The sequence below is a fragment of the Poeciliopsis prolifica genome, unplaced genomic scaffold (assembly GCF_027474105.1).
Source record: "Poeciliopsis prolifica strain line A6 unplaced genomic scaffold, Auburn_PproV2 SCAFFOLD014, whole genome shotgun sequence".
NCBI lineage: Eukaryota > Metazoa > Chordata > Actinopteri > Cyprinodontiformes > Poeciliidae > Poeciliopsis > Poeciliopsis prolifica.
In genome coordinates, this window is record NW_026562389.1 from 268,402 (window position 1) to 289,793 (window position 21,392).

Genomic DNA, 21,392 nt, shown 5'->3' on the forward strand with positions numbered 1-21,392 from the left:
ATAAATGTAACGTTCCAAATAAAACATGCTTTGATGTATTTATTTTTCTTGTCCAACAAAGGGAAAAAAAAAGTCTATTTTTTTTTACAATATAATGTTAAACAACTGCCAGATGAGTAGAAGCCAACATTCAACTCAGCTCAGCGTTCAACACCATTATCCCCCAAGACCTGGTGGGCAAACTGGGCCCCTTAGGAATTAACACCCCCCTCTGCAACTGGCTACTGGACTTCCTCACTGACAGAACCCAGGCTGTCAGAATGGAGAACAACACCTCCGATGTCATCACCCTGAACACCGGCACCCTTCAGGGCTGTGTCCTGAGCCCCCTGCTGTTCACCCTGATGACCCACGACTGCCTCCTGCCGTCCACACTTCAGATCCAACCACATCCTGAAGTACGCGGACGACACCACAGTGGTGGGCCTCATCCGGGACAACAACGAGACGGCCTATAGGAGGAGGTGCGGCATCTGGTGGACTGGTGCAGAGGAAACAACCTGATCCTGAATGTCAACAAGACCAAGGAGATCATCGTAGACTTCAGGAAATCCAGACCCACCCACACACCACTCCTCGTCAACGACTCAGCAGTGGAGGTCGTCAGCAGCACCAAGTTCCTGGGGGTGCACATCAACGACAACCTCAGCTGGTCTCCTCACATCTCCTCACTGGTGAAGAAGGGCCAGCAGCGCATGCACTTCCTGCGTCGGATGAAGAGAGCATCCCTCCCGCCCCCCATCCTTCAGACCTTCTACAGAGGGACCATCGAGAGCCAACTGACCAGCTACATCTCCATCTGGTCTGGGAGCTGCAGGGCCTCTGACTGGAAGTCTCTACAGAGGGTGGTGAGGACAGGGGAGAAGATCACGGGGGCTCTGCTCCCCTGCATCAAGGACATCGCAGAGAGGCGCTGCCTATCTCGCGCTCACCAGATCCTCTCCAACCCCACCCACCCCAACCATGGACTGTTTTCCCCCCTGGCGTCTGGAAGAAGGTTCCGCAGCATCTTGTGCAGAACAACCAGACTACTGAACAGTTTCTTCCCCGGGCCATCAGACTGCTTAACGCCACATAACACCCCTCCACACACTCACAAACCAAATGACCCCCCCCCATGGACATGGTCAATACATGCACTTTAGTTTAGTTTTTTTCACATCACTGAACCTGTGTGTTCTATGGCACTTGTATTGTATTTATTTATTTATTGGGTAGTATAAGGTTTTAGCTCTGCTACACTGGTAGCCAAGTAACGACATTTTGTTGTCAAGATTCACCTTGTGTTTTTTTTGTACAATGACAATAAAGGAAGTCTAAGTCTAACATAACGTTATACTGTAGATATAACACTTAAATCCAATTTGGTGAACCTGTTTTATTTTGAAGAAAATCTTATTGTAGGATGAAAATATTATATGTTTCTGTGAGATATTATAGTTGCTGTTTTTATGTTTAAATCGCATCATCAAACATTTCCTGTTTTATTCTTTCATGTTGTTGAAATAATATTTTAAATTAGCACAATACTGCACAGGATAGTTTTGATACATATGAAATATACCATAGAAAGTTAAAGTACACTCTACATTCACATAAATTTAGATAAAAATCCAAACTAAAACAACTGCTGAATCTCTGAACTTATATAAATTCTTAGGGAGGATTCTACAGGAAAGACAGGCCTAGAATCTCTTTAGACAGAGTCTGTCTGCCAGGCAATTAACAAATTCCTTAGCATGGTTCAAAAGTTCACTAGGATCTTAAAACTTTTTATAAATAATTTTATCTATATTAGAATTAACTATATTTCTTTAAGCATGTTTTTATTAGTTACTTATTAGATCCAAACTTATAGTCATTATTTAGCATTACATTGTGTGCAAGCTTGGTTAAAAATACAAACTACTTTCTTGTGAAAACAGTTTGAGGCACAGATAGCGCTGCAGCTGCAATCATATATCAAACTGGACAGCGGCTGATACGAGAAGGGTTTGCCGTATATCTGCTTTTCTTTAGCAGGAGTCATTAGACAGCACACCACACAAAGGAAAAGAACACACCTCCTAATGCATATATTTAAATGATGAGATTACGCATTCTATAAAATGATTTGGTTTACAGCAGAAGTTTGGAATCTCTTTGTGCTGGGTGAGAGTTTTCCCGGAGGATGCATCTTCTGTCTTTTTTACTCAGTTCTTTGTCTCTGTTCTGTAATGTCTTGGACTTTTGATATTCTAGGTGAGATGCTTATTGTAACATTCTTCTTGCATTGATTTTCTCTGGATAAAACTCTGAATATCTGAAGTCTGACGTCGTATGATTGCTCTTTTCTCTCTGCACACTTACACAGACACAGGAATTCGGGACTAAGAATTAATTAACGAGCTAAGATCAAGTTCTTCATCTTTTTAATTCTTAACAATTGGGGGCTTCGTCCGGTCCTTTTTCTCTGTGTCTCTGTGTGTGTTGCAGTGGAGACTTTTTTTTTGTGTTGGCTGTGGAGCGCAGCTGGAACGTTGCGGAGTGATCTGCAGCGCGGCTATTCCCGCGGACTGATCTTGGTTAGTGTGTGATCTCTTTGTGTTGTTTTGTTTCTTCTTATTCTACTGAACCATTAGATAAGCTGGTTACACACCCGTAGTTGGCAGTGGCGCGCCTCAACCACACTCGACGGAGTGTGGATTTAGCTAGGTTGCTCGACCTGAGATTTTACTACACTTAAACGAAGCCTGTGTGATGGGGTGTGAGACAGGAAAAGGTTTGAATCGACCTTGGAGTTTTGGTTCGCTCCGAAAGCAGCTGATTATTCGCAGGGCTTATGAGAATTGGCTACGGTTGTATCACCACGTTCCAGTTTTGTTCGAAAGGACCTCCAGATTTAAAAGTTGAATCACTTAAGCTATTGCCCGAGCTTGAAAGGACTTATGCTAAATTGGAGACGGTCTCCTTCCGCAGCAACTAGTGCTGAAAATGAAAGTGATGTGCAGTGAATTGCAAGAGACATTGGGGCCCCAAAGAATTAAACTCTTCTGTTATCGATAACAATAGGGACTTTCCTTTTGCTTTCTTATCTTTCTTAATTTTCCTCGTTTGTCTCTGTGTGTTGACGTTATTTTGATTTTTTCCTGTGTGTTGACCACCTTGTCTGTTCGTGTTTTTCGGTGTTTTTTGTCTGTTTGTGTTGTTTCGCCGGCGTGTCTTCGTGTCTTTGTCTTTGTGTTTATGTCAGTACGTTATCTGTTTGTGTGTCGGAGTGACTGAGCCGTTGTTTGTCTGTGTGTTCGTTGTGCGGTGGTCGTGTGAGTTTTGCCGTTGTCTGTGTGTGTTGTACGGCTCTCTGTATGTTATTGTGTGTATGTGAGACGGCGTTTGCAGCTGCTGAGTGAGTGTTGTGTTATTTTGCCGCGGTTTGTGCTTATATACTATTTGAGAACTAATTATAAGAATACTCTCTAATATTAATAATATTAATAATACTGATGATATAATTTTTATCAGGCTATGTGCTTATATGGCGGTTGATTTTAATAATAACGTGTTAGCTTGTTACTCTGCTTCTGTCTCGTGGCTTACGGTACAGGCGCATGTACGGAGCTACATTAGCATTTAATTCAGCAGTTGGCTTGTTACGTTTGATGTGACTCCGGCTCGCTTTACAGTTCTCATGGCAGATGTAGTTAGTCAATAAAGTGATATTTTCATTTTGATTGTCTGTTACACGTAGGCAGGTCGTTGGTTGTTACACATTGTGTCTGCAGAACAACTGCAGGCTGATTTTTTCCCTGGACAGATGCGTCTGTGAGTTTACAGGAGGCGACACAGGACAGAAAGTTGTGGACCCGTTTTGGTGAGTTGGCCAGGCATTGAACACTTCTTTATACAATGATTGTTATCTGTGACTTTTTATGGGGAACCGGTGAGTTGTAGTAATAATGCTAAATTAAAAGCGGTGTCTGAGGTTTTGTCGCACCTCAGTCTACTCCATTCTCTGCAGTGCTGGCCTCTATTTTGGTTGTTGATTAGAGTTTACAGGTAGAACCACTTTGCAGGGTGATTTTTTTTGGCTTTTTTTTCTCCTGCATCACTGTTTGCTAAGTAAATGTGTTGTTGGTAGCTTTTCTATGGTGATTAGAATTAAGCCTGTTGATTTGTATAGATCGGATTACAAGTGTTTTGCCTAGTTCCGCCTCTTAACAGAAAAAAAAGGGAGGTGTGATTGTCTGTGGATAGGATTGGATTACATTACACCAGTATTAAAATCCCTTCACTGGCTCCCTGTGGCTCAAAGAATATATTTTACAATACTGTTGTTAGTTTACATATCACTGACTGGTTTAGCACCACAATACATCTGAAGATCTGCTGTTGTTGTATCAACTTTCCAGACTATGGTTCTGGTTCTGGTTCTGATTTTGCAGAGCCAGAACCAAGAGAGGGAAGCAGCTTTCAGCATCTGTGCACAAACATTTGGAAGTTAAATTAGTGGGTGGTCTTGTTTCGCAGGGCCTATTTTCACACGTCATAGTCTGGTGCGGTGTCATATTGCAATTCTAATGAATGAGAAATATATAAAAGTAATTGTATAATGACTAAAATATTAGACTCTTGGCTGTCAGACTATTAGGCTGTCCCGTTTCTTAGATGTGTCTCCTTTGTCATGCTGATTATCAGTCGCACCTCTGGAGAACAGATGTGAAATTTTGTTTTTGTTGTTCCGTTCAAATAGGAAAGTTTGTCTTTTTGGACTTTAATACTGGAGGTGTGTTGTGGATTAATGTTTTTTATTTATTTATGAGGATTTAAATTTGATTTGGGGGAATTTCAGATTTGTAGGTTGGACGCTTTCAACTAAATTTTTATGATTTTGCATTAAGCGCTAAATCTTCCGTTTTTTTCCCTGACCACACACATTTTTACTTAGTTTTGGCTGTTTTGGATGCGGACCTGGGGAATTTATTTTCTCTTTTGCCGCTCCGGGTGTTATTTCTAAATTTTGTAGGACATTTACATACATCCCTATATGTTTTTATATGAGGCCATAGAGTTGTGGAAGGCATAATGTTTTTTCTGATAAACTATAAACTATATTTTTATTCTAATTTGTAGGAGCATTTTTGACTGGATGTGCTGCCTGTTGTTCCTCCCTCCGTGTCTATATTTGATAACAAAAACATTCAGATTTGACTGGTGGTGATGCTGATTAATGGGGAATAATTTGTTGCATAATTTGCATATGTTTCAGTCTATGGAGAGTAACTGGATGGAAAGGGGGACTTCACTAGCGATTGCTTCAGCTCCAGTTAGTGGAGGCTTGGTATTCAGTGCATAAACAAAACAAAATATCACTTGTGGGTGTGGCCATGGTGGCTGCTGCTCTTACAATGTCTATTTTTCACTCAGGCTCCTGTTGCAGGAACACGGTTTGGTCCACACATCTATGATGCTCCAAATTTGCAGACTGAGGTTTCAGCTTGGCATGGTGGTCACAGGCAGGGGCTCAGATGGTCTGGTGTTAGGAGAAAGGGCGGACGACGAAATGCCTGTCGTCGCTGTGGCGAAATGGGACATTGGGCTCTGCAGTGTCCTCATAGGTCGCCGTCATCTGCGGACGATCCTGTCCAACGGACTTTCCCTGCTGAGCAACCTCCGAATGCTGCAGTGATCCCTGGCGGTGCTGGACGCCACCCTCACCATGGAGAACGCTGACATGCCCCACAGAGGCCTTTTGATCAGGAGCGTTGGCAGATCCCCTGATTAGCGGGACAGTTGATGGACATTTATTGTCATTTTTGGTGGAAACTGGAGCTCTTTTTTCTTTCCACTATGAACACTGCCATGCTTTTTACAAGACTCTCATATGAATGCACAAGGGCTGAGGTTCTCTGAGGTGAAACAGACTCTGTCAGTGAATACATCTTTGGACACGGTGGGAGCAGATGGACTGATGGATCATGTCATGTCTGCTCTGTCATTTGCCTTCCTGGACAGTTTTTTGCTGCTGCTATAGGAGGAGCATATGGCTGATATGTATGGGGTCTAATTCAGCCAGAAAACACCTGACAGTGCCGGAAACCCTGGATTCTGACACTTGCACCGGATGAGTAGAAGTCTGTTTCCTCATTCATGCTGTCTAAAAATCTGAATGAAATCTAGTGCAATTGGATGTACATTTAGCGGGTGGGGACTGAATAGTAATTTTTTAGAATTTTGTGGACCCAGAAGTGTTGCTGCCGCAGTTTGTCTGACTATGGTACAATTGGTTTAACATGCAGGACGAAGCAGTAACACATGTTTCTTTGGTTCTGTAACACAGCAGTACAGTTCAGGACTTAGGTGGTGTGGTAAAATGCCTTTTATATGTTTTGAATTTGAACATTATAGTTTCTCCTCCTCTATTTTTTCTCTCCATCGACTGACACGTATAAATATAACAAACAAAAATTGTCTGTGTAAACACTGGTTTTGGGACGTCTTTTGCTCCCTCGTTATCACGGTCTGTTTGACATCACACCAATCACATTTGGTTTTACAACCTCTCCTCCCATTTGATTTACAGCAATTTCTGGAGACAGGAAGATAGGACAACTGGCAGGACACATGATTTGTAGAAGACTGTTTTGACTTTGGTAACCTTGTAGTGCCGGTCAGTACTTCTAGGTTCCTCTCTGACTTATATTTTTATGTTGATTTTGATAGCGTTTTATTTAGTTTTTCTCTTGCCAGGGTTGTAGAGATGTGTTTTCTTTTCCTTACACAAGGTGAATATCCGTGGTATGTACTTCTCCCACAGACGTTTTTTTTTTAGGAATGTTTACTTGGGTTTTGTAATGGTACTTGGCTAGTTGTCTATTTTTCAGTAGATGTGAATTTGGTTTAGTGTGTTGATAATCTCCTGCTATCTGCTGCTGCACATTTGGCTATACCTCATTATAATTTGCCGTTTAATTTGGATTTTTCTATAACAGAACTGATGTTCTTTGCAGTTCTGTTTCAGAAAAAGGGGGAGAGCAGATAATTCTCCAGTAAAACATGAGATTGAAATGAGAGAACGGGAGAAAGCATTGCTTCTGTGGTGATTCATGCAAGGACTGTTGATGCTTAGATATAAAAGTTTGTAAATGGTAAGTATTGCGATTGAATAGGTGGAACAGAACCACGTGGTAAAATCATTTAACATCAACAGAGTTTCGCCAGAAGAACTATCTATGTGGAAGGCAAGCAGAGCCATCATGAGATGACATCTAATTAAAGAGTATGTGCCATCCAGCCCGCACATATACACAAATATGCACATCAATAACTTATTTTTGCAGCTTAAACGGAGACGGTTCATTATGGGTGCACATGTGTGTTTCTTGGCTGGCATGCTTTCAAATCTATTTTCAGTCAGACATTTTCCCAGGATTTCTTTGGAGTGTATTTTAATTACAACTTTATTTATTATATTCTTGTATTATACTTTAATAGTTTGAGTTAGAAGGAAGTGCTTAATTGATTAATTTTAATTACAACTTTATTTATTATGTTCTTGTATTATACTTTAATAGTTTATTTGAGTTAGAAGGAAGTGCTTAATTGATTCATTTTTTTGATACACTGAACAGATAGAAAATAAATGTCACTATAGTAATCTCTGGCCTTGGCCCATCATTTTTGTGTGGTGGCCCGAATCATAAGAGAAACCGTCACAGGTCAGGTTGATAAGGTGATTCTCCCCGAAAATATTGGAATTAATGTTTTTCCAGGTAACACAGGGAACTAATGAGGTAGGTTTTCACAGGTAGGTATTGAGGGGTTTTGAAACCATTTCTCAGGATTTTTTATATACAAGGAGTACAATTAACTGTCACAAGGATTTGATTACTTATTAGATTCCAGTGATGGATTCCAGGAACTAATGAGGTAGGTTGATGCTACATTTCAGGTATCAGGATCTCCAGGAAGTGGAACAAAATCCTGGGTTTGAATCATTTTATTTTGGTACAATATATTATCCATAAGTTGCAGGCAAACGTGGGGATTGAATGGAACAAAATACAAAATTGGCTAAAATCTGTGCACAGACAAAATTTTAATGGGGTAGTTGCAGTGCCTGTTATATTGCCTGTTGCTTTGTTGTCTGTTAGGATGTCCATTAATAAATTTACAGGGCTTTTCTCTTCGTACGAGCATGAGATCAGAAGAAGATTTCCAGGGCCAGCCGTCAGAACTCCCAGATGGACAGGTAACCCTGTACATTTATCTCATAAAATTTTTTTGATGAGTTACAGTTAATAGCAGCGGAGTTTGTGGAGTACCAGGGGTCACAGGAGAGGTCGAAGAAGTGATCTGCATCAGGATACACCTGGGTGAGGCTGAAGGTCATCAAAACGGCAGTAGTCTGAATCCTGCTTCACTGAGCTCTACCAAGTCATAGAGAGGACGTCCGAGCCGCTCCGACTGACGGTGGATGAGAGACCTGGTTCTGATGGGGCCAGCAGAGGATCTTCACTTCACATCAGACCCAGAGGAGGAGCAACACTCTGGGCCAGAAGGATAGCAGATTTATTCCTGCTATAGGTTCTGGTTCCTGGAGTTCAACGTTTTGAGGCCCAAAACAGGCATAATAATCCTTTTTGGGTTTTCTCTGATTGAATGAGAGGATGAAATCCCTCAATTACACTCACAGTGTTGGCATAATAATCCAATATTCAGTGAGCATCGCATATTCAGGATGGACGCCTGCTAAAACTGTCGGGATCAAGAAGAAAGGAGTTGCCGATTATTGCGAACTCTTGCGAACTGTTGCGAACATTTCTTCCTATTTTTTCCTATTTATGACTGTCAGTCTTTTAATTTCTTCACCAAAGATTTTATATCTTTCAGGAACACTCGATGGACACGAAGCAACATAAAGAAGTAAAGACATTATTGTTTAATATAAGTGTGTGACTGTATGTATTGGTGTTATTTTTCTCTTCACAGCATTGTTGTGTTTTTCATGTTGTTGTTTTTACTGTTGTTATTTCAGTGCATAGTTGAATGTTTTTTACTGCTTTTAGGTGACAGGAAGTTTTTTGTGTTTTTGTGATTTTGTATTGATGTTATGTGATGTATGTTTTTCTTCTTTTTGATGTGACTGGGGGATCAAGTCTTGTTATTTTTTGGGGTTTTGTTTGTCAGGGGAATGTTAATCTTTCTGTTAAATCCTTATGCGTTTGCTCCCAGGTAAGTATGGTCATACTTTAGGTGATCTCTTTTTTAAAGAGATCAAAAGGGGGAATGTTGAAATAATATTTTAAATTAGCACAATACTGCACAGGATAGTTTTGATACATATGAAATATACCATAGAAAGTTAAAGTACACTCTACATTCACATAAATTTAGATAAAAATCCAAACTAAAACAACTGCTGAATCTCTGAACTTATATAAATTCTTAGGAGGATCTACAGGAAAGACAGGCCTAGAATCTCTTTAGACAGAGTCTGTCTGCCAGGCAATTAACAAATTCCTTAGCATGGTTCAAAAGTTCACTAGGATCTTAAAACTTTTTAAATAATTTTATCTATATTAGAATTAACTATTTCTTTAAGCATGTTTTTAATTAGTTACTTATTAGATCCAAACTTATAGTCATTATTTAGCATTACATTGTGTGCAAGCTTGGTTAAAAATACAAACTACTTTCTTGTGAAACAGTTTGAGGCACAGATAGCGCTGCAGCTGCAATCATATATCAAACTGGACAGCGGCTGATACGAGAAGGGTTTGCCGTATATCTGCTTTTGGGGCTCTTTAGCAGGAGGTAATAAAATTAACATTGAGACAGCCCACACAAAGGAAAAGAAACACACCTCCTAATGCATATATTTAAATGATGAGATTACGCATTCTATAAAATGATTTGGTTTACAGCAGAAGTTGGAATCTCTTTGTGTGGGTGAGAGTTTTCCGGAGGATGCATCTTCTGTCTTTTTTACTCAGTTCTTTGTCTCGTTCTGTAATGTCTTGGACTTTTGATATCTAGGTGAGATGCTTATTGTAACATTCTTCTTGCATTGATTTTCTCTGGATAAAACTCTGAATATCTGAAGTCTGACGTCGTATGATTGCTCTTTTCTCTCTGCACACTTACACAGACACAGGAATTCGGGACTAAGAATTAATTAACGAGCTAAGATCAAGTTCTTCATCTTTTTAATTCTTAACAATGTCCTTTGATGAAATTTGTAAGAACTGAAGATGAAACAAACTTGCATTTGTTGCATTACTGTTTGTATTATTTAACCAATATCAGCTCAAAGGGTTATTTCCAACAATAACCTCTCTGTTTTGTTTCCAAAATGAGATATGTATTTTAGCTGTTTTATGGTTGATTTTAATGCTTTAATCAGACACACAAAACCAATCAGGTAAATGTATTATGGTAGCTGTGTGACTTTGTTTCAGCTGTTTCCATTTTCTCAAAATACCTGCAGTAACTTTTGTGTCTGGCTTCCGAAAAGGCTCCAGAAAATATCTACTTTTGATGAGCTAATGATCTCTACGGATAGAAAAACCTTCTTTCTAACTTTAAACACTAGAGGGCAGTTTTGTTTGCCTTTTTGTTTTGTTTTGTTTTTTTGGTCTGGGAAGGATTTAAAGAGCACTGCAGGTTAATTAATATCTTCTGAAGCAACCTTATTTTGTTTTAACAATTAAAGTTGTTGTCTACCTAAAGTGTATCTTAAATGTGCAAGAGTCACTCTGAGACCTTCAGCTTCCTGACAAGCATGAGGCGTTCTCGACACGTTCTCGACACGTTAAACACGAGTGTGTGTGTGTGTGTGTGTGTGTTCTCCACTTGACAACCTGCCTGAGTTTCTCTGTGGCTGCCAGACGGAGGGGGTTTAATCTCCAGCTGTGTGAGGGTGAGAGATATGGGAGTAGCTGAGGGGGTTTTCTGGATTAGAAGCTCCAAATATATTCAAGTTGAGGTTTGAAGATGAGTCATGGCACAGAAACAGCTCTTCAGTATGGAGCGGAGTTCTCTCTCGCTCAGAGTGAGTCTTCTGAAGATACCAACAGACCTGACAAATGAGGTTACAAAGTTTCGACCTGCTTTGCCCTGCAAGGTAGCGAGAAGAGTGAAACTTGCCTTCCACCTGCGTGCTTATTTTGAATCTGCAGTCATCTTTGGTCTGATTAAATGTGAGGAATGCACCTTTAACATTTGGTTGCTGCTGTTTTGATGTTGACCCATAACAGATGCAAAGATGGAAAATGAACTTGTTGCTTATTTCAAACATTTTCTTGTGGAAATTAGAGCAAATATTTGAGATGAAATTTTCTAGCATTCTGACAACAGATTTGAAGTTTAATTCAATTAACTCTAAAATGTATATTTTAAAACCAACGTTGTATAAATGTTATAATTTTTGTCAAATATCATAATTGAATGATGTTTCATCATGCGAGTGTGAATTTCTATATTCTAATTAATAAGATGGTCAAGAACCTCTAAACTTCTCTAAACATCTTAAAACATGGAATCTGTAAGAATTAAGGTTACTTAGGTTGGACTCAACCAGCATTGTGGTTAAACCAGGACAGATCAGGACATAGAAACATGAAACCTCAACAGTTTTGATTCAGATCTTTTGAGGTTTCAAACAGTTTAACTGCACGAATAAACAAAGATTCCCTATTTTAGGCGGAAGGGGAAAAAATGTGTGTTTCTCAGCTTTAATACACGGACACAGATTAGGATGTTATCCTGAAGAAATACTACAAAGCTTCTCAGTGCTCCTCTAAGGTAGAGTGTTTCTTTAAAACTGGACTGAGCTTTAGAAAAACAGCAGCAAAATCCCCCAAATCAGGTGTGTCAAGTCTGCAGAGAGACGCCCGAGACTGAACCTGCAGCAAAGTCGAGAATCCCTCCAGCTAAACCTGGAAGGTTTCAGACAACTTATAGATTTAACATTTATTCAACCAAGAAGTTTGTTTCTGGTGGGAAGTGGAGCAGGCATACCAAAAAGAATAAAACTGTTTTTATTTCCACATAATAAAAAATAAATGTTTAATATTTTATACCCTTCTCAATAATCAAAGGCAAAAGTTTTATTTCACTCACTCAGGAATAAATTCTGGACTTAATTTTATGAAAACAAAAAAGTAGATTAAAAGAAGAGGAAAATGATCAAAAAGAGTTACTGCTATGTAGCAAATAATATGCTTATAATTCATATGAAACATTTAAAACATCTGGATTTGAGGACCTTTTCAGGGCAATAAAGTAAAAGTTAAGTTCATTTCCCCATGAAAAAATGGGTACGAATCACTCAAGTAATAAACTGCGTAGAGTTCCCATTTGTTTGCCACAATTCCAGCTTCACAACTTCAGACTCTCAATGTGCTTCTCTACTTCCAGGATCATCTCCTTCTGGCTTTTCCTGATGTCCAGGGTGAGCGCGTTTTCCTCGTCTGACGGAGGCTCCAAAATATCAAACTGGGAGCGCAGCAGATCTGCCTTCATGTAATGTCCCTGTCGGGCCACCATCCTCTGGTGAATGAGATCGTAGTCGCCATGCAGGTAGAGGAAGAAGACCTCTGGAGAGGAGGGAAGGGAGACGCTACTGGTCGGTGTCACCACCGTGGAGCCGTGGAGGAGAATCTGCCGGTAGAGACGCTTCAGAGCTGAACACGCTAAAAGAGCATCTGAGCCAGAAGACCTTTCTCTGTGATGGGAAAACATGAACATGCATTTAAATATTGAGATGTCAGAAATGTCCCCTGATATACTACATGGTTATTAATATTTTTAAAGTGAGGAATGAAATAAAATGTCAAAGTTTACTTTGGTCACAAAGCAATGGAGAAAAAAGAGCAGCACAACGATGAGTGTAAAAAACCGTCTTTGATGTCACCGGAGGCAGTTTAACATCTTCACTTCTTCTCCTCACCCTCTCTCTCTAAATCTGCTTTTACTCCCCCAAACTCCATTCCCAGTCGCTGCGGTTTTCAGCTTAATTTTCAAACCCACTTTTGATATTTTTGGATCTTTCTGAACAATTTTATGCCTGCTTCTTCCTACCTTGCTGCTATGCTTTTGAGATTTGTAAAACTGAATCTGGTTTCCTTCCATCAGTAGAAATATCAAGTATTTCATTGCTGCATACAATAGTGCAAAGAGTCTAAACGTTAAGGACGCAGTTAGATTTGATCTAAATTATGTTAGTATTAACACGGATGTGAGCCGATGTAATAAAAAGAATATTTGTGAGTCTCTGTATGTCACTGGTTCTCACCTCTCAATGATTTCATGTAGTCTGAGAAGCCAAGGAAATCTGTCCTGAAAGACAAGAAATAATAAATTACGATGTTTTCACTTCAATGCCGTAGATGCTGAGGTGATCTGAAGACAAAATAAATCCTAAATATATTTTGAGAAAAAATTGGTTATTTTATGTAATTATGTAAAACGTCTGAGAACTTTTCCAGTGCCAGACAGATTTTTGTTGCATGCAAATTGAAAACAAGTAAGATTCCTTTGAGAACTAAGAAATAAAATTAACCAATGCAATGTTTGTAATTATAAAGCAACAGAAATCTCAATAGACTAAGGGCTCGTTTTAAGAAACTCAACACATACACTTGTTCAGGTGATGTCAGTGAAACTCAAACAAACAAATCAGACAGAGACAGTGAGATCTGAGATGAATGAGCTCCATAACAGAGTCTCACACCTTTAGGTCCTGGCTTCAACTCATTTTGTTTATGCCAGCCTCATTCTGCCAACTAACACCAGAATGAAAGGCTTGCTGTCCCTAAAGCCTGACAGTAATCCTTTATTTACATTTCTGCTTCGCTCCATCATTTAATCTCAATCTGCCAACTGTTGACTGTCACTGAATCATGGCGGCATATGTTGGACAGAGGTATTCCTCCTCAGCTTTCTGAGTAAACCTCTGCGTGGGAGGTTATCGTCTGTCACCAAACAGCAAAATGGCACCAAATGCTGCCAGATTCTCTCTGCCAGGAAGGAAAGAAGAACAGACACAAAGAAAAAAGGAGAAAATGACAAAAGAGACGATGGAAGGAGGGAGACAATGGAGAGAGGATTCTTTCTTTCCACTCAAAGAAAGAATAAAGTATGTTAAGACTGAGGGGTCTGAACATACTCTGTTTCACCGAAGCAGAGAAACAATAAAAACCGGATGGTTGCTTTATGATGTCGTAAGAGTAGGGAAAATGTATATAAATACTGGTTATAAGCCATAACGGCAATATTAATATCTACAATTCGCCCAAATTTCTTAGAACGGTGCTGTTTTATAAAATGTGTATAAGAGTTTGGAAATACAAGTGTGATTCAGTTGTCAATCCAGTTGTCAAGCTTTACTTTGGTTTAGGACAGGGGTGGGCAATCCTGGTCCTGTAACTCTTAGACATCTTCCTGGTCCAACACAGCTGAATCAAATTGCTGAATCACTTCCTAAGTGCAGTCAAGTTCTTCAGAGTCCTGCATAACACATGTATGCAGACTCCAGGGCTGACCTGGTCTGTGAGCGGTTCTCCACGAGCCATCTTCTCAATGTTCTCCTGCGGGTGGAAGTTATCGCCTTCATAGAAGGGCCAGCCAAGCTGAGGAGAACCACGCATGACAAGGTCAGTATAAATGTCCTTCCATACGAACATAACACCATCAGAGAGTTTTGTGTTTGAGTAGTGAGCCATCCAAGTTTTTACCCTTTCAGAAAGGAATGTCCCCAAACTGGTTCTGTTTTCCAAAAAGCAAGAAAGAAAAACAGACAAAAATGAGCTAAATTATTCAACTAATGTTCACAATAATTGCTGGAAATCAGACAGTGAAACATTAATAAACCTAATTGCAGAATGGTGGAAAATAGAAAGAGAAAACCCCCCCCATAAATTTTACTACAAAAGGTGAAATATACACTGATCTCAAAATGAATGTCATGATCTTGGTTATTCAACCGAGTCATCCTGTTTTCAGAGTGGAGTGATTTGAAGTGAATGACAATACATCATAAAGGTTGGATTATTTATTAATTATATCACTTGTTAAGCTACTTTGTTAAATTCATGTATCAAAAGTCACAGATTTATAAAGAATAATTAGTGACCACAATAAGAAGACATACGTACTTTCCACAACCCGAGACTCCCATGATGATGTAGATCATCTTGTCTGTGACAGAAGCCTCAACGCCCTGTGCTAAAAGAAATGATACAAATCAAATATTGCATAATCAAAATAATAAGACCGTAGCTTTAAAATAAATGTCTTTTATTTATTGAAGTAACATATTCTTACACTGAAAAAAAAATGAAAATGCAACCTGATATATGTATATTGATTTAGTTAAAAGAAAAACACATTTAGAGGCATAGTTTTATGATAAACCAATGGTTCCTCAGTCATTGCTACACTTAACTGCAAAATAAATGAAAATATATTTAAGCTATATTTAACTTTTTTTTTAATTGATCAGCTTGTCTAGAAAATGTGAGGTAAAACCATGCTGTTATGTTGTGATATAAATGTGTAAAGCCATAAATGCCAGTTTCAAGGCGTAACCACATTTTATCTTGCCATTATATGCAGTGAACAGAATAAGTCAGGTTAATAAAGTCTCAAAAGCTCAGAAGACCAATCTAATCAAGTCTCCGTAACAACCATTACAATTCATCTGCATGCCAACAGACTTTTGTTGCCTGTTTTCATTCGCATCACTGCACACATAGTTTTGATGAGTTTATTAAACTCTGAGTTTTGGTCAACTGAGACCAATGCAGAGCTTTTCTGCTGTCCACTTAAGGAGAGGTTAGCTTGAAACAGAGGCCAAATATGTGGCAAATGATCTCAAGCCCACTGTTATGTATGGTGGAGGATTCAGGGTGCTGAGGGCCCGTTTAGAAGAGCAATGTATCATGGACTCTTTTAAATACTTTTGAATCCTAAATCATGTAGGATGAGGAGGAATAACATATTAACAGAGAAAAGAGTCCAGAAGTCCCCCACTAGTTCTTGTCCAGCCTTGTGACATGTTACAAGACCAAGTGTTGTCCTGTTGTAAAAAGGGGCAACTACCAGTAACTGCGCTGTAAAACTCTCCTGCTTTTTAGCGTCGGACTCTCTAACAATTTAATGTTGCCAAAATTAGTTCAAGGCTTTTTATGCATCTTTGCCGGAGGTCCAGTCAACCGCACACTGCATTCCGACTCACCGTTAGCCTGCCCTACAGTGATTGAACAGGTGCCGCTTCCGTAGCTTCTGCCACAGCAGCAGCAAAACAATAAGTGGGGAAACCCTGCTGACAATCGGCCCGCTTTACTTGCTAGTGTCTGTAAAACTCTCTGAGGGGGAACAACGCCCGAGGGCGACCGAGCAGCAGGGCTCGACACAGGCAAGATCACCCAACGAACGCATTACTGCAGCCCCGAAAGCGCTTGGACTGTGGCCACGAGTTGTTTTGATACGTAATGACGCACGCCGCTTACGTCGACAATTTAAAGGTACAGGGTCCTCGACTCGCGTTACGTCAAAATAAACAGGGACGTCTGAGCTGGCCTTGACGTCATTGTTGCGGGCAGTTTCGGGACTTTGGACCAGAAAGGCTTAAAATAAAATAAAATGTATGGATATAGGTAAATTAGATAATTAATTATTAATGTTTTATTAATGTTTTATTCTATAAAATGTATGTGATTGCACTTAATTACAAAGAAATATATAATCCAATTATATAAAGAGAGATATTTAGAATATTGTTTGGAAATCTGAATGCAGTTTATCAGATTTTGCTGCAGCGAATTTACATTGATCTTCAGCATAAACAAAGTGAGGGAGCTGAATTTTGATGGACACGCACAGCGGAAGCAGGGTTAAACCAGACGGAGAGAGAGAGTGAGAGAGTGAGGGAGAGGAGAAAAGCCATCATCTCTCCTGGAGATGATCAATAAGCGGGCCACACAGAGAGCAGACGAATGCAAGCCCTCTTCCCTCCCACTCTGTCGCATCCATCCATTCATCTCCAAGGGCGGTTCAAGGGGTGACGAGACCAGACGGACACATGTTATGCCGTGCGTAAAGCGTGACACCCCGATGTGTGTGTGTGTGTGTTTTTTTTTTTTTACACGTTTTTTGCATCTGTTTCGCACTTGGAGCCACTGACATGAGGAGCTGAAACCGACACCGACCCAACAATGAAAATGCTCCGGTTTCGCAGCCCCAGCATCCGCTCCTTGGACCAGGAGGTCCTCTGCACGATCCGATTACTGGACGACTCCGAGATCTCCTGCAGCATCCAGGTAGAGGAACGAAAACCTTGTTGCCATTCCTGTTACTTTTGTATGTGCAAACAGACAAGAGGCTGGAATGAGACCGTAACAGTCTCCCCTGATGGTGAATATCGCTGTCCCCATATCATAATGTTTACTTGGAGGAACAGCATTTGCGCGCATTCGTCCTGCAGTTTGCATGCCGTAATTTACTGTGGATCGGTTCTCTTTGCTCTATATACTAAAGATAGACATGCATTTGTGATGAGAAATATCAATGAGAGTCACAGTGAGAGAACGTATATAGTGAACTTTGCTTCGTCGTCAAAAAAGACATGAGGAAGCTCCACGGGATTGGTGGGAAATATATATTTAAGGGTTGTTCATTTCAAATATCCGAATAAAGTTGGATTAGTGATGTTTACTTCTGTGATTTAGGCACCCATAGATGTGATACATTTCACAACTAAAAGTAAGAAAGTCATCGTAAAGCTCTCAGAAGAAATGGATTTTGCTTTGTTTTATTTTAAGTTACAGATCTTTGGACTTTATTTTATGGCTATAAATAAAAAGAATTTACAATAACTTACTGGCAGCAGGGTTGCAAGCCAGTTACTGTCATTTTTATGGTAAAGAAATGACAGTAACTTTTAAGTAACCTTACTGTAATTATTTTTTACAGAAGCCTTACTGTAATTCTGCTACAATTTTATAGTAATTTTATTGTAGGTTTACTGTGACTTTAATGCAGTTTTACTATAATTTTTATTACTTTATAACTGTAATTTGATTAGTGTTATTGTAATATCTTTAACATAGCACAGTAACTATATGACATGGCTACTGTGATTTTATCACATTCTTATCATAATAAAAGAAAAAATTAATTAACACAATTTTTGCCTGTAGTAGAATTACAAAATGTTGTCATTTTGCAGCAGTTCTTGAAACTGAATACTTAGCTTTTACAAGTTTAAATGTGAACTTGCAACTTAATTTACCAAACTCTCAAAAAAGTTTTATTCTTCTAATAAAAAAAAATAATTTAAAATCGCTTTATTTTATTGTCAATTTAAATCTGACAAACTGAAGCAAAACAAAACATAGTAATTTGCTTGTTACACAGAAGTCAAAGTTTTGCAACCAAATTGAAAAATACTCTGATCTAAAAACATAAGGAATCATGATGATATTATATTGAATTAAATAATCTTTACTAAAACAAAAGTGCAGAAACATCAACGTTTCAAAGCAAACTGCACATCAAAGCCATAAAAACAATGTTTTTCCAGCTTTTCAGGTAAAACTTGCAGTCAAAATTCGAAATATCTGTCATTTTCTTCCTCTGAAGGAAGGGATCCACCAATGTCAAATATTGAATTTACATATTTTTCTAAACTTTAGTGGAACATTTAGCCAAGTTTAAGACGTAGTGAACAGCCAAAAAAACCAACAGGAATGAGTTCTGAGTTGGTCTTAGTCCTGGACTTCTCCAGAAATCATCAAAGGATTGCTGGGAGATAGAAAGAAAAACATGTTTTAATACATGAGACAAACAGCACATTAAACTACATTTATGTCAGTTAAAGACAGACAGGATGAAAAGGACATATTTAGTGGACAGACTCTCTTTCTGGCACTGGCTGATTAATCACAATTAATCACCATGCCTAACTTTGTAGGAGAAAAAACCCAAAGCAGTTTAGGCATCCTACCCTCAAACAACTTCTCTAAAAAGACCAGAATATAGCCATCTGCATATTCTAGATGAACTGAACTAAAAAGTACTTCTGTTGCACATAATGCTAGCTGAGGAATGACCACAGTTCGATTCAGCAAACAAGCGAGAGTAGCTCAATATAATCACATAAAATATATTTTCGTACATAAACACAAAACTGCAATACAATGTTTTTTAAAGGTACTTACCCAGTGAAAGTTCGCCTCCGGCCGGTAAGTATCCCACAATGCAACTATACATTAAAAATTCACAGTACAGCTGTAAATTTCTGCACGTGATCCAGCGGTCCAACCACGTCCCATATACTTTCCATACGCATTTTAGATCACAGTAAAGAACTGTATGTTCAAAACCCAGCCAACTTACTGTATTTTCATGCTGTAGTTTTTACAGCTATTTGTTACAGTGTGTGATTTACTTTATATTTCTCTTTTACTAAAGTTATATAGATCTCATCTGAGTTTATATCCATTTTAAATGCAGCTTCTTGTGGAGTCTGAGTTCACAAGATTCGTATCTTACCTACTACTGCTGTTACTGAAAGACTATCCTTATGAAAGCACTCGAGTGAATTAAGGTGTGGCCAGTGATAGTGTTTAGTTTCAGGTTGCAGTATGTTCCAGAACTGCAGCTTTTTTCTTCAGCTGAGATCAGAGGGTTTTTTTTAATCCTTGAGTCTGGTTACTAGCTGGTAACAAACACTGGTGCTTACAAGTTTACATATATTCATCATAAGCATGAATGTAATTAATTTAGGAATTGTACTTATTTTCTTGAGCCGCTTTTCTTTCCAAGCTGGAAGGATTCAACGACATAAAACAGAAAAGAACAAAATTTTGGTGAACAAGTTAGAATTTTTCATAATCTTTCTCTTATCACAGATTGGTTGAAATAATAGCTATATATCAAATTGCATGCGGAAACACCTCAACTACTATTTGATTAAATGGATATTTGTTGTCTCTTCTTATCATAGATGGTCGAACAGTTTCTTGGTTTTTGGGGTTATTTTCTGGCAGAGTTTTTTTGAGTTTGAAGTTATTCCAGAAGGCAATGGTAGTCTTCTTTTTTTTTAATTCGGAAACTAGCTTTGATGTATCTGTGTTTAAATTATGACAATCTGTCATTTTATGATTAATTCAAACCAAACTCAAGATCATTTTACATCACTTGTCTGTTGACTGAGAAAGAATAAATTGACATTTATTTTTAAATTGGACAAAAAGCTTCTTGTCAGAGATCACAAATATTGAGTTGATCGGCCATACTCAGTAGAAGACTAATTGTAGGAGTCAGCTGTATCAGTTATCATCCATGGTGGTGGCAGTGTCATGCTGTGGGGTCTGATACATGTGCTACTTGTACATTGTACAAAGTGGATGTAATATTGAAGATGAAGAGCTTCCTCCAAATGATTCAACCTTACATCAAATCAACTACTAGTTAAAACAAGACACAACAGGATGTTTCAACAGCGGAACTAAATAATTAAAAATGGTTCTGGGACAGATACAGCAGGCTACAACATTTTAAAAGGAAGTCTGTCAGCCCTGCTAAGAGCAGTTGCCATATTTTCTGACAGAATTTTGTTACTGACGCTTGTTGATGGCTAAAGAAAGCATGTATTTCATGTACAGCTTACTAAAGGACATTTATGCAAATAGTAGCCAGTGGAAATGTATGATTTTCAGCCTGCATGTATAACTTTCCGTACAAGTAACAGACAAATGGGATCTATAAAGTGGTTGAAAAACCAAGTGACAATCGTTGAGGGCATTAACGCATATGCCCTGAACATTTATCTAAGGTTTCGTGAAACTGAAAAAATCCATGAAAGTGCATGCTGCTGGTTGAGGTTTTGAGATCTTTCGGCGCAGTCGTGTGTTTTTTTTTTTTCTTTTTTGTAAATGGCTCAATCTGTAAGTGCAGCACTTTGTCTCAGAAGTAGTTGCCTACATCAGCATTATTGTTTCACTCCGGATGACTAAACAGCCTCGCTCCGTGTCATGCTAACCATCTTAGTGATACTCTGCATGTACCCAATCAATGATTTAAAAACAGCATTTTATACACAAAGAGAAATGGATGAAGCAGACTGTGACACAAATGATGTGTTTTGGTGTTCACAAAATACCAAAACACCTGTGTGTTTGTCTCTTTGAATACTCAGAAACATATTAAGGTGTGTGTACACATCAGAAAACATAAAAGTGTGGACTTTCACCAGGAGATCCAGAAATGCACTTTGAAATGGGTTTTAGGGCTTTTTTTTTTAACCAGAAGCGTGCATTTGTCTGAATTGTCAAGAAATGGAGATTTATGTTTCTAGCTGACTGCATTTTCCTGGGCTTTCTTTAATGGCTTTGTTTTCCGGTGCTAAG

General features: G+C 38.9%; 2 protein-coding genes across 9 annotated transcripts in view; one reads left to right on the forward strand and one right to left on the reverse strand.

Annotated features, from left to right (window-relative positions):
* Nucleotides 1–12,045: 12,045 nt before the first annotated feature.
* On the reverse strand, nt 12,046–16,457 carry LOC129366119 (probable gluconokinase). Of its 2 annotated transcripts, none has more exons than XM_055039745.1 (6): nt 16,217–16,457; nt 15,135–15,199; nt 14,715–14,745; nt 14,523–14,609; nt 13,274–13,317; nt 12,046–12,703 (listed from the first exon to the last, which is right to left on the reverse strand). In XM_055039745.1, exons 2-6 carry the CDS (start codon nt 15,170–15,172, stop codon nt 12,358–12,360), a joined length of 546 nt encoding a protein of 181 aa, XP_054895720.1. In that variant the 5' UTR covers nt 15,173–15,199; nt 16,217–16,457; the 3' UTR covers nt 12,046–12,357. The 2 variants fall into 2 exon arrangements, with proteins under 2 accessions (XP_054895720.1, XP_054895719.1); XM_055039744.1 differs by having other exon boundaries at nt 15,135–15,204.
* Nucleotides 16,458–16,872: 415 nt separating this feature from the next.
* Nucleotides 16,873–21,392, forward strand: part of frmd3 (FERM domain containing 3) — a 41,303-nt gene continuing 36,783 nt past the window's right edge. For 4 of the 7 annotated variants that reach the window (XM_055039384.1, XM_055039386.1, XM_055039385.1 and 1 more), the window contains exon 1: nt 16,875–17,300. In XM_055039384.1, the coding sequence (XP_054895359.1) occupies nt 17,196–17,300 (105 nt within the window). In that variant the 5' untranslated portion in view covers nt 16,875–17,195. Of the gene's footprint in view, nt 17,301–21,392 lie in introns of all 7 variants that reach the window. The other 3 variants (XM_055039381.1, XM_055039388.1, XM_055039382.1) reach the window with 2 other exon arrangements.

Bases quoted from the DNA above. Each gene is read 5' to 3' on its own strand.
- LOC129366119 (XM_055039745.1), bottom strand. From the start codon at position 15,172: ATGATCTACATCATCATGGGAGTCTCGGGTTGTGGAAA. The intron at 14,746-15,134 runs GTACGTATGTCT...TTTGGAAAACAG, and splicing joins GGAGTCTCGGGTTGTGGAAA to AACCAGTTTGGGGACATTCC. The intron at 14,610-14,714 runs GTAAAAACTTGG...GGTTCTCCTCAG, and splicing joins GGACATTCCTTTCTGAAAGG to CTTGGCTGGCCCTTCTATGA.